This window comes from Rana temporaria, chromosome 6 (assembly GCF_905171775.1).
Source record: "Rana temporaria chromosome 6, aRanTem1.1, whole genome shotgun sequence".
NCBI classification, from domain to species: Eukaryota; Metazoa; Chordata; class Amphibia; order Anura; family Ranidae; genus Rana; species Rana temporaria.
Genome location: NC_053494.1, coordinates 149,222,064 through 149,235,361, shown reverse-complemented (window position 1 = coordinate 149,235,361; position 13,298 = coordinate 149,222,064). Strand labels below are relative to the sequence as shown.

Below are 13,298 nucleotides of genomic sequence, written 5' to 3'. Positions count from 1 at the left end.
CGGGAACGACGGCTATACTTAACATTGGCTGCGCCTCATAGAAGCAGGGGTAAGTATACGCCGGGAAAACCGCTACGGAAATGTCGTAAGAAACTGCGTCGGGTCCGCATACGTTCGTGAATTCGCGTATTTCGCTGCTTTACATATTATTCCGTGTAAATCAGCGGGAACGCCCCCCACGCCATTTTCAAATTGAAAATAAGATCCGACGGTGTAACACAGTTACACCTGTCGGATCTTAGCCATATCTATGCGTAACTGATTCTATGAATCAGGCGCATAGATAAGACCAATGTAAGTCAGAGATACGATGGTGTATCAGGAGATACACCGTCGTATCTCTTTGTGAATCTGGCCCTCTAAGTGCAGATGCACTTGTAATTAAAGGTGGCAGCACATTTTTTAATGGGAAGCCATAGTTCTACTTTAACACAACTGATAAGGAAAAGTTAATTTAGTCTCCCGTTTTAGGTAGAGTAGTAGACCATCAACTGCCAATAGCATACTGTAAGTCATGGTATTGCCCACTTACCTTTGTATAGAGCATAACAAATAGCGTTGCTTACTATTTCATCGCCAGCCTGCTCAATCTTAATTACAGTCAGAAGATGAAGGTGTTCCATTATTTCTTTAATCTGCAAAGGTAGAGCATTAATCCATACCACATCTTTATTTTTGAATCATACAGTAGTGGGTAAGTTGCTTGACTGTTTCTCACGGTTGCATTTAGAAAATTAATGTTTAGTTTTCCACTTTCAATGATCACTTTGTTTGAATGGCATAATGCAAAGTGTAATTATAAGCCAATGTTAGTTTTCAGCAATTCAGTGTAGTAATCTAATAAAAATGAATAAAAGTACATTGTGGAGCAATTGTTATGAGCTATTGTACAATTTTGCTAATTGCACTGTATTTGTTTGTTAATAGAAATTACCCTCTCTTAAAATGTGATGTAAAATATAATCCTAATTGACAGTTTTTTAAGGTAACTTTGTTTTGTTTTTTGTAAAATATAATCCTAATTGACAGTTTTTTAAGGTAACTTTGTTTTGTTTTTTGGTTTGGTTTGGTTTGGTATTGGTTGTTGGCTGTCTATGGCAGTCTCTGAAGCAGTATATATAATTTTTCCTTTTAAATGTAATTGTTGTTAAAAAAGCGATCCTTTTATGATATAATTCAGTGGGCAGTACTATGCGTAATCACAAATGATCCATAATGAAGCCTACTGGCTAGCAAGATACCTGCATTTGACTATTCTTTTATGCCGCATACACACAATCGTTTTTCGGCATGAAAAAAAAAACAAAGTTTTTCGGCATGTAGAAAAAACTTCACTGTACGTCACCATACGGTGACCTACAACACGTACAACGGCACTATAAAGGGGAAGTTCCATGCGGATGACGCCACCCTTGGGGCTGCTTTAGCTGATTCCATGTTAGTGGAAAGACGATTCGCGCTTTTCTGTCTGTTACAGCGTGATGAATGTGCTTACTCCATTACGAATGGTAGTTTTACCAGAACGAGCGCTCCCGTCTCATAACTTGCTTCTGAGCATGCGCAGGTTTTTAACGCCGTTTTAGCCCACACACGATCATTTTTTACAAACCGAAAAACGACATAGTTTAAAACGTCGTTAAAAAATGCAGCATGTTCGGAAAAAAAATGTGTCGTTTTTCAGAACCCGAAAAATGATGTGAAGCCCACACACGATCATTTTAAAAGACATTTTTTAAAAACAATGGGCCAGATCCACGTACCTCCTCGCATTTTTACGGCCGGCGTAGCATATGTCAGATACACTACGCCGCCGTAACTTACAGCGTATTTTCCGTATCCTGAAAGAATTTGCGCCGTAAGTTACGGCGGCGTAGTGTAACTGTGTCGGCGTAAGGGCGCGCAATTCAACTGGATGAGATGGGGGCGTGTTTTATGGTAATTCCTATTGACCCCACGTAATTGACGTTTTTTTTGAACGGCGCATGCGCCGTCCGCGGGGGTGTCCCAGTGCGCATGCTCGAAATAAACCCGCAACAAGCCAATGCTTTCAACGTGAATGTAATTCTACGCAAAGCCCTATTCGCGAACGTTTTATGCAAACGACGGAAAACTCGACGCTGGCCCGACGTCCATACTTTACATTGGCTACGCCTTATATAGCAGGGGTAACTTTACGCCGGAAAAAGCCTTACAGAAACAACGTAAAAAAATGCGCCGGCCGGACGTACGTTTGTGGATTGGCGTATCTAGCTAATTTGCATACTCGACGCGGAAATCGACGGAAGCGCCACCTAGCGGCCAGCGTAAATATGCACCTTAGATCCGACGGCGTACTAAGACGCACGCCAGTCGGATCTAGCCCAGCTTCAGGCGTATCTTGTTTTGTGGATACAAAACAAAGATATGCCGGAGCAACCTAGAAGTTACACGGCGTATCAATAGATACGCTAGCGTAACTGCTTCGTGGATCTGGCCCAATGTTTTTTTCATGCCGAAAAATGATCGTGTGTACGCGGCATAACTGTTCCAGTTCAATAAGCACAGATGATACACTTAATAATAAAAGTAGACAACAGCTAAATGCATGCTAAAAAAAATATACTTAGTAATGGCTATTTCGTTCTACACTAATAGCATGGGGATGATAAAAACATATGACCACTGCAGAAATGGGGTACTGCTTTGGAGTACTATATATAGTAAAACGGAATTTTAGACACTTATTAGACACATAGAGTGGTGTGTCTGTCTTTTAAAAGCTTCATGTGCCATCTTAATAGAGGAAGTATGCGTACTATAACAAGAACACAAGCAGCTTCTGTCTGACCACTAAAACCTTAATTACATATTCATCCATTTATATAACAGTGATTATTAAAAGAACTCCATGTACACAGTTTTTTTCTGGAAGCCAGCTCGGGAGAAAAAAACACAACTGAGGATATTGGGAGATATTATAAATGGGAGGTACACCTATCACCTGACCTATCACATATTTCTATAAAATTACTAGACATGTGTACATTCGTCCAAAAATTTTTTTTTATTTTACTCCCGAAATTCATTTTTATTAATTTGTTTTCGAAAAAAAAAAATGCATTCGTCCAAAAATCTGAATTTATTAAGGTTGAATCTGTCATTGAAGGCTTATGGTGCCTGTCGAATGTTCTAAGAAGATTTGATGGAGCAAGATAAACTGCACGATGCCGCAATCATACATTTCCGGTTGAATATAGAAGAATTCTAATGTTGTATGACACTAGTAATAATTATATTTATAAATTATTATTACTAGTCAACCAACATTTGAATTCTTCTATAGCCTATGGGCCGAGCATTTGACCGGATATTATGATTGCAGCGTCGTACAGTTTTTTATTTTTTAAAGGTAAATTTTTATTTTGAAATTTTTGTACATACAAAACAGACAATACAACAAACACACATCCTAGGCGAACATCGCCCGGTACATCATTTTACAAAACTTTGGTAGCTGGTACACATTGAGCATTTTCATAAAAACGCACAGAGAAAGGTGGGAGAAAAACAACAGAATCGTTAATTTACTCACTTAGTTCTATTCAACGGGCAGAGGTATCAGTCATCAGTCAAAGTTCAAGGAGCAGGAGGTATGGTGCTCTCGGAATCAACCCAAGAGCCCCAGACCTTCAAGAATTTTTTTGGACACCCTCTGGCCTCATATGTCATCTTATACAGCGGTATAGCACGATTGATGGTGGTGGCGTCGTACAGTTTAGCTGCTGTCGAATCTTCTTAGAACTTTCAACAGACACCATAAGCCTTCAATGTTTTTCGCTGCTTCGTCGAATCTTCGTCGTTCAATGTCGAATGGTCTACCCCAACACTGTCTCTATAATGTCAAATCTTTTCTCTCTATGTAGAAAAATCTTGGACTAAGAGTTAAGGTTATGCACATTCGACCACAGGTTCGATAGACACAGGTTGCTATTGTCAGCGTCATGTCGAATCTCCTATCTATATCGAACTGTTGTAGCAACGAAAACGAAAATAAAGCATTTTTTTATGTCGGATCTTTCGGTTTCTGCACATTCGTTATCGTTTTTTAAAACGATAACGAAAATACCCAAAATTCGGACGAAAATACATTCAAACGAAAACAAATGCACATGTCTAAAAATTCCCATTCCGATTATGTTTTCCAGAAGCAGTATGAAAGGACAGATATAATTAACAGGTTAAACTATTGTCAGACATCAATGTAAATGGGACTTTCTAGTTTAGAACTTCAGATTCTCAATAGATTTCTACTTAAAACAATAAATAAGATCACCTCCTGCACAACTTCCCTTGATTGAGAAATTGCATGTGTGAGGTGGAAAATTGTTGGCCGAACAGCAGGTGCATCAAATCAGATGCAGCCGCTGTACAGGTATCTTGACAGCCGCCCGAGAGACAGCTGAAGTGGGAGATTTGTCCATCCATGCTGTATAGAGTGTATGTAGGAATTGGTTTGTTGTCTTCGTTCAGGCCAAAGCCTGAACAATAATAATCTATAAGTATTTGGTCAGCTTTAGGCCAGATTGACACTGTTGCACTGTGGAAACTTGCATTACCGCAACACATGCCAACACACATTCAGACATGCAACATAACATGCAATAACACATCAAACACATGTACATGGACCTTTGAGCATGCTGTTCAATGTCTGAGGCCCCGTACACACAACCGAGGAACTCGACGTGCCAAACACATCGAGTTCCTCGTCGAGTTCAGTGTGGAAGCCGCCGAGGAACTCGGCGGGCCGACTTTTCCCATTGACTAACGAGAATATAGAGAACATGTTCTCTTTTCGGCCCGACGGGTTCCTCGACGGGTTCCTCGCTGAAAAGTGTACACACGACCGAGTTTCTCGGCAGAATCCAGCTCCGACCGAGTTTCTGGCTGAATTCTGCCGAGAAACTCGGTCGTGTGTACGGGGCCTGAGACAATATAATATTGTTTCCTTTTTTCTTGAAGAAATACAGTATATACTCCTTTCTTTATGAATGCATTGAAAATAATTTCATGAGTCAGAGACAAAAGTGGAGGTGGGTGGTGTACACAATGTACTCTATAAGGTACAGTATTACATTCCTAGGCTTTTCTATACCTTTCTTATTTAATATCACCTGAGCAGACCTTTTGTAAGTCCACTGACAAATGTTCAGAAGCCGAGGGTTTTTATGGGTATCTTATGAAGTGGGTCTTCTTGGAAAGCCTGGAACTGACTGTATAACCCTTATCATTAACAAAATATTAGAATTTTTGTGAAAAAAATGTAGGGGTATATTTATAAGGCAGTGAATTCACCAAATATTTAATTCAGGGGAACCTAGCTGGTGTATGAGTTTTAAATGACATTCACTGACATGACATTCACTGATCTTTTAAATATGCCCCTTAGTTTTATGTACATTTTATGTGATTTAATATTGGCACTTTTGAAAATGTAATAGACTATGAAAAACTTGAGGAATTACCCAATGGTCAAGATCTACATACTGTATATTGCTTAACATACACTATACTAAACACAAGAGTAAGTCAATTGAACTATAGACAATTAAAAATTAAACATTTGCATTTTATCTCTAATTAATTTGGAAGTGGAATCATACTCTGACTTCACAAAATATTGCCCAGAGCAAAGAACTGATTCTAGAAATATAACATGGGGTCCATGAGGCCCCATGAGGCCCAGGAACAGCCTGGGCCTAGCATTCAAGGGGCTTCATAGGGATTGATTTAAAGAACATTCATTTTACATCCTAGACCTAGACTAAGCCAGGTTTAGTTAAAAAATATTCCAAAGTATATACTGGTAAAATGCATACCAGTCCTTTAAAAAATTATGCTCATTGGAGCACAGAGTATTGCTGGATCACAACGCACCTGAACAGATACAACTCACAAGCTGATTTTTATCGTTAGTAAAAATAAATTGTAAGATACTGTACCCATCGTATCCACAACTCCATCTCCTCTTCTGCCAATCGAGATATAGTGCGAGGCAAGAATCGGACTAGCCTCTCTTTAATGACTGATGATGCTAAAGTAGTGCCCTCGGTTTCCACTAAGCTGGCAATGACATCAGCAGTCTGCCCGGATCCCTCCACCACTACACATGGGATTTTACTCTTGATTGCTGTATTTATTGCCTGTTTGAAAGCAAGAAAGAATTAGGCAGAGACGAGCCAGCTCTCAATGGAGTTCCATTATCAAATATGTTAAAATCCTTTGAGATTGAAAAATATATATACATGACAAGACAGTGCTTGTGGTGCAGCAATAAAAGACAACACAGTACATAGCCTTCCGTTAGCATAAATTAAAGTAAGGCTTAATGTACACGGGACATTTTAAGACCTCTCCTGAACGATTTAACTTGACAGATAGTAACCAACGTTTAAAAACGTCAGTTTTGCCACATTTAGCTATGTTTGCGTTTAGAATTTGGGGTTGCATGCAAATTGCACTGCAGTCATGACAAAACGTGCCACGCATGTTTGGGTGCCATTCATTCTTAACCACCTCAATACTGGGCAATTTCACCCCCCATGGTTTGTTATAGCTATATATTGTTGAAGTGTTACTAAACCCAGGACCCTGCATTCACTATATCTGGTGTCCCACAGTACACAGAACATGGAAATGCAATTATTTTAGTAAATATAGACTGCTTAATGGGGGTTGTACACCTTTGTGTTTTTTCACCTTAATGCATCCTATGCATTAAGGTGAAAAAACACCTTGTAATCACTGGCTCCCCCGAGCCCCTGTTTTACTTATCTGAGCCGCGAATCTCCGTGGGCGCGATCCCGCGTTGCTTTCCCCCAGCTGTTGACGGCTCTTCATTGGATAATTGATAGCAGCGCAGCCATTGGCTCCCGCTGCTGTCAATCAAATCAATGACGTGACGCACCGGGGGCGGTGCGAGTCATACACTTGGAGGCTATGGCTGCCTGAGTGTATCACATGGGAGCGTCCCAGCGGCAGTCAGCTCTTGTGGGGAGGAGCCGCGAGAGCCACCATTGGAACCCAAAAGAGGAGGATCGGGGCCACTCTGTGCAAAACAAACTGCACAGTGGAGGTAAGTATGACATGTTTGTTTGTTTTTTAAAAACAAAAATAAAATCTTTAGTTTCCCTTTAATACCTTTTCTCATCAGCAGTATATAGTGGTTTTGTGAGCTTGTGGGAGGAGTTTTCATTCTCCTCTGACTGTCCTATGAGGCTGAACCCCTATCTAGATAGTGCTGATTGGCCCATGCACCCTACCAAGAAAAATAAACTCTCTAGAAGTACACACCAAACTGAGCATGTGCAGAGTGACTCCAAAGGCCCTGTCTTACCAGGAGATGGATTGGGGACAGTGGGAGAAGGGGAGGATCAGAGAAGACAGGATAAAAAGCCTTTTTACACAATGTGGAGGATTAACCCCTTAGGTTCCACAGTGAGTATATCAAGCATGTGTTACTGCATATACAGACTGATTTTACTGTTGTGGGTTTAGTAACACCAACCATATTTGCATAGTATATGCATATTTTACAACATCTTTAGAGCACAATTCCAAACAAATGAGCCTCTAAACCCAACCCATCCAAACAATGCTCCAAGTTGACCACAAGGCTGTCTTTTTTGGCATTCCAACACTCATACTGTCCCTTACAAATATAGACAGTAGGGACAAAAGTGTTTTAAACACTGTATATGAAGGAAATAATTGTTAGCCAAATGAAATTATAACCATCCACAGGTAAATTGTGATCTGTAATAAATAGGTAAACTTTATTATAGGGCGAACAAGTTATTCATTGCAATGTTTGTAAAATGTCAACTCACCCTCAGTGTGTCCTTCCCACCTCCCTGTGCAAAACATACAATAGGAATTTTCCCACCATAATTGGATTCTGCAGAGGACATAGCACAAAAATATTTTATATGACATATTTAAAGGACATATTTTGCATTTAGCAAACTTAACACTACAGTTGTATGTGTGTATTAGAAAATTAATTCTGTCTTGTTAGATAACTTAAGGCGCGTACACACGATACGAAAATGGGATTGAAAAATTCATATGACGAGCTGTCTGACGATTTCCGGATCGTTAATATGGTTCTTTCGACAGCCGGTTTTGCTTTTTCGTCAGACAAAAGCTGGATGTGCAGACTATAAAATGTTTGGCAGATGTGAACTCAATGTCCGATTTCCGTTTCATTAGTACGGTTTTCGTACGGAAAAAATCGTAAGAGCAAGACTATGCATGTTCAGACACAAAAGAATACATACAAAACTATCCAACACATTACGTCATTTCGTACGACAATTTTCGTATTGTGAGTAACTTCTTCACTTTCGACATGAGACTAGCATGCCACAAAAATCAGACGTTCGGTCGTAAGCGTGTGTATGAGGCTTTACTCAGCCTTTCTCCACATGGATTCCTCTATTTCTGCCTCTCAGATATGACCTACACCAATTATCTTTTCAGATATCTGTAATAAGGATGGTCTTCCCACTGACCACCAATGTAAGAAGCATTCTTCACACAGACCACTACACTTTTCTATGAAAAGAAACAAGAAAGCGCCTGTAAGTAATCTGAGTTTTAATAATTACAAGAGCAAGTATCCAACACTTACATCCAATGTAGCAATGGTGAAGCCTGGGATGCTGGTAAACAATAGTGGTCAGGTGGAGCCAGAATCGAGGTACGCCTCCGGGGGGGCGGAGTTATACGAAAGTGTGTGAGCGCTGTTAGGCTGACTGCTCGTTTGCTGGTGCAGACTTGAGAAAGGAGCGCGCAGGTCCACCTTCAGACCAGCGCACGCTCTGAAACGCGTTGTGACCCATCCCGGCCACCATCCTACCGTCCTACTGACGTCACGGACCAGCAAACGAGCAGTCAGCCTAACAGCGCTCACACACGTTCGTAGAAGTCGGCTCCCCTGGCTCTGAGCGGATGATCCACACAGGTTTAAGGCGCACCTCGATTCTGGTTCCTCCTGACCACTATTGTTTACCAGCATCCCAGGCTTCACCGTTGCTACATTGGATGTAAGTGTTGGATACTTGCTCTTGTAATTATTAAAACTCAGATTACTTAGAGGCGCTTTCTTGTTTCTTTTCATTTTATGCTTCAAGTTGACGTCACTCTTGGAGAGCAGCCCTAAGTACCTGCAAAACACCTGCCCTCATTACCGATGACAATACTCCAATGGCCCGGATTTTTGGACCAATTCTTATGAATTTTTATGGACTCTAAAATATAATGCTTTTATATTACATGTATAGCCATTGTGCCCCCTTACTTATCTTTTTTATATCTTTTTTAACTTTTTATTATTAGCTTTTAACCTTATCTGTTGATTGCTCTCAATAGACACCCTGAGCGCTGTAATCCTGTGTAATTACACTTTTCTATGAGCTTTTTAAATAGTAATTATTGGCAGGAGTTCCCTGAGACATGAAAATTATTTAAGGGTCCCTCCTCGTTAAAAAGGTTGATTTTACTTGCCTATCAAAAATCTTCTGAATGGTTCTGGAGTCTGTAGTACTACATGGTTCAATGGAAGCCAGTTCAGCACTTTCATATATGTTTATAACCAATCAAATTGCCTATGAATTGAGGTGATTTGGCACCAAATGCCATTATCATTATCAAATGGGCAAGATGATCAACCACATCTATACCCAAAAGTGGACACAGATTAAGTTTAGCATTCTTCATAAAGTTAAATGACTTATGTCATAACCTGTATTTTCTAATTTTAAAGTGTTACTAAACCCAGGACCCTGCATTCACTATATTTGTTCCCCCACAGTACACAGAACACAGAAATGCAATTATTTTAGTAAATATAAACTGCTAAACACCTTTTCTCATCAGCAGTATATTGCAGTCTTATGGCTTCTATCAATGTCCAGCAGAGCACTGGTTAAAGCTTGTAGGAGGAGTTTTTATTGTGCTCTGACTGTCCTATGAGGCTGCATGATCCCTGACCATCTGTCTAGACAGTGCTAATTGGCCCTGTGCTGATCACCTGCACCCCCCCCCCTAAAAAAAAAAACTCTCTAGCAATACACACCAAACTTTGCATATGCAGAGTGCCCCCAGGCTCTGTTCTATCAGCAAATAGATTGGGGACAGTAAAAGAAGGGGAGGGTCAGACAGACTTTTTTTACACAATGCAGAGGATTAAGCCCTTAGGTTCCACAGTGAGTACAAAAAGCCTGCTTTACTGCATATAGAGACTGATTTTACTGTTGTGGGTTTAGTAACACTTTAATCATTTCCTATCAGATGCACTCACTGTTTGGCAGCACCACTGTATTTCGGCAGTTTCAAGAGGTGCTTGCAGCCTAAGTACAATAGCTGACAGTGGAGATTACTCACATTATCACATTATCCACACTGTTAGCAACAATGGGTAAAGCAATTCATCTTATGTTAAACCCGTGGTGGGCTGAACAAGAGAAAATCTAGCCATGTAAGGCAGTCAAATAAAAAATACTACATGCATTATACTTTAGTGAAATGACCCTTAGGCAGATAAATCCTGTACCAGGCACATTTAACTCAGAGATATACTTCTCCAACGAAGCTCTAAGATCAGCCTCGACACTTGGATGTCCATTGGTGCCATTATCCACCAGAATCAGATGTGTGTGATTGTTGTCTAGGCAGTAGAGGGGATCTCGCTTCTGCTCCTCTAGGGTGTATTGAGCCACATAATTTCCCTGTCACAGAGGATACAGGTTATGGAAAGCATTTAATATAAGTTTGATACAGGAATATAATATGTTCAATATGGTCAATATGTTAGCACCCCTAGCTCCAAAATCATTAAGAATATAGTAAATTTTAATTCATGCACCTCTGTTGGGGATGTCCGGGTCAGTGTGTCCCGGTTCGAGATCATGCCCCAGGCTGCGATACCAATAGCCACTACTTTTTCTTCTGAGCTCCGGCTTATGGTGTTATCTCTAACCACTTCTCCTATATACTTCATAAGACCATAGTGAGTTCCACCTGTAAATATCCAGGCTCCTAAGTGTGGGAAAAGGAAAATAATTTAACAAAGACTTGCATCTTAAAGAAAACCTCCTCTACCAATGCATCAACACAATAGTTAAACACAATATAAAGTGCCTGAAGAAATTGTCTTCCAACAAATCATATTTCTCTTTTTATTTTTTATACTCCACTTGGTGAAAGTGGAATCTGACCCGATCGCTACAAACAACACAGGCAGTTCTCCCCATCATCACCCATTTAACCTCTTTTACCGCAACTCTGGTTCCAACAATTCCCGGAAACACTCAGCAAGAATAAATTCTTTAGCTTTCCTCCCTCAGCAGCAAAGGGAAGCCAAAGTTGTTGAGGCAGAAGTAGTGATCTGCAGCCAGGTGAAAGGTCTCCTCTATCAGAACCAGCGTGCATGCAGTTGAGCCTATTTCACACAGTTTCCCCAGAATACTCAGCAACTGTAGGTAACCCCTACCCGATTGATACCAGAGTACTGCAGTTCCAACGGGGTAGCCCATTGAAATTGGGTCTTGGATTTTTCCAGCTGCTCACCAGTTTTACTTGGATTTCACTAAGAGGAATACTGTTGATGAAGATTATCACAAGTAATTGTGCTTTGAACGGTTTTCTAAAGACCGTATTCAGAAAATAGTGGTTAATGATTCTTACTCCGAATGGTCTAAGGGTTATTATTAGTGTATCCCAAGGTTCAGTGCTGGGACCCTTACTTTTTAACATATTAATAAATGCTTTAGGGTCTGGGATTAAAAGTACCATTTCAGTGTTTGCGGATGACACCAAGCTATGCAGTGGAATAACGTCCTTACAGGATGTCTCCAATTTACAAGCTGATCTCAATGCACTGTTTAACTGGGCAACTACATTCAATTGCCTCTTGAGGGATCATGAATTAATTTTTCCCCTGCTGGAGCAAATTGGAGCATGTTTTATTGTTTTTTTTTGCCTTCCCCTGGCAGTGGCGGCCCATCCATAGGGGGCGCCCGGGCGCCGCCCCCCCTCCCCCCAAGTCAGTAAAAAAAAAAAAAATGTTTTATTTAAACATGTCCCTTTAAAAAAAAAAAAAAAAGCAAAAAAAAGGTCCCTATGTGCACTGTGCCCGGGCGCTGGGCGCCGGGTGCAGTGCGGTACGAGTAGCGCCACGTCTGTGCAATCACAAGATTGCAGACGAGGCACTACATTGGCAGGCAAAATATGCCTTTGTGGCTATGCCCATCGCGCCACTTGCTTCCGGCGCGATGGACTTGTGACCGGGCGGGTGCACGGCACTCAGTGTATACTGTGCATAGTGCCGACAACAGGAAGTGACGTCAGCACTATGCATCTCAGAGGGACGCATCAGAGTGAACCTGCAGCCAGGTGAAGATGCCTGCTCTCGATCCCCCTCTCCCTTAGTAAACTTATGGAGGCAGGAATCATTCAGGAATCGGATCACTAATGGATGGGCACTGGAGCTGACAGTGCCGAATCTGAGCCTGAAGCTGAAGGTGAGTGTGGGGATCGGAGGTTCTCTCTCTCTCTCCAGCTGAGAGTTAATTTCTCCTCTCATGTGTCACTCTCTTGCAGCCAGCATGGTTCCGTTTGTGTTCACCCCTCTCCCTCCAGAATGTTCTCCACTGGCTCTCCCTGTCATATCTCCCCTCTGTCTCTGTGAAGCTGCACAATGTTTTTATCTTTTCAGTCACACTGAGCTAGTATTGCAGCCCACTGAGCTAGAAATGCTGCCTTTTTCTCTTGTACTTTGCCTCTTATCAGACCAGTTATCTCCCTGCAATCCCAGCATTCCAACTGCTTAGCCTAGTAATATATATATTATCTGCTCTCCCCCCCAACACAGGCACAGCTGATCAGCTTAATTCCAATGGGATGTACAATTAACTCTACACTGTCCAGCAGCTGCCTTTTTACCTTGTGCCCTATATAATGTGCCCTGCACCCCTCTCCATGTAATGTGCCCTGCACCCCTCTCCATGTAATGTGCCCTGCACCCCTCTCCATGTAATGTGCCCTGCACCCCTCCCCATGTAATGTGCCCTGCACCCCTATCCTACATGTACCGCCATACACTCCGCACCCCTCTCCTACATGCACCGCCATACACTCCTCACGCCTCTCCTACATGCACCGCCATACACTCCTCACCCCTCTCCTACATGCACCGCCATACACTCCGCACCCCTCTCCTACATGTACCGCCATGCACCCCTCTCCTACATGTACCG

General features: G+C 41.5%; 1 protein-coding gene across 4 annotated transcripts in view; it reads right to left on the bottom strand.

The window, feature by feature from the left end:
• The window catches only part of TRPM8 (transient receptor potential cation channel subfamily M member 8), a 124,126-nt gene that overhangs the window by 64,568 nt on the left and 46,260 nt on the right, over positions 1 to 13,298 (bottom strand). For all 4 annotated transcript variants that reach the window (XM_040357555.1, XM_040357554.1, XM_040357552.1 and 1 more), the window contains 5 exons: positions 10,907 to 11,079; positions 10,595 to 10,769; positions 7,869 to 7,936; positions 5,982 to 6,182; positions 533 to 635 (listed from right to left, as the gene is read on the bottom strand). In XM_040357555.1, coding sequence (XP_040213489.1) covers positions 533 to 635; positions 5,982 to 6,182; positions 7,869 to 7,936; positions 10,595 to 10,769; positions 10,907 to 11,079 — 720 coding nt within the window. The remainder of the gene's footprint in view (positions 1 to 532; positions 636 to 5,981; positions 6,183 to 7,868; positions 7,937 to 10,594; positions 10,770 to 10,906; positions 11,080 to 13,298) is intronic.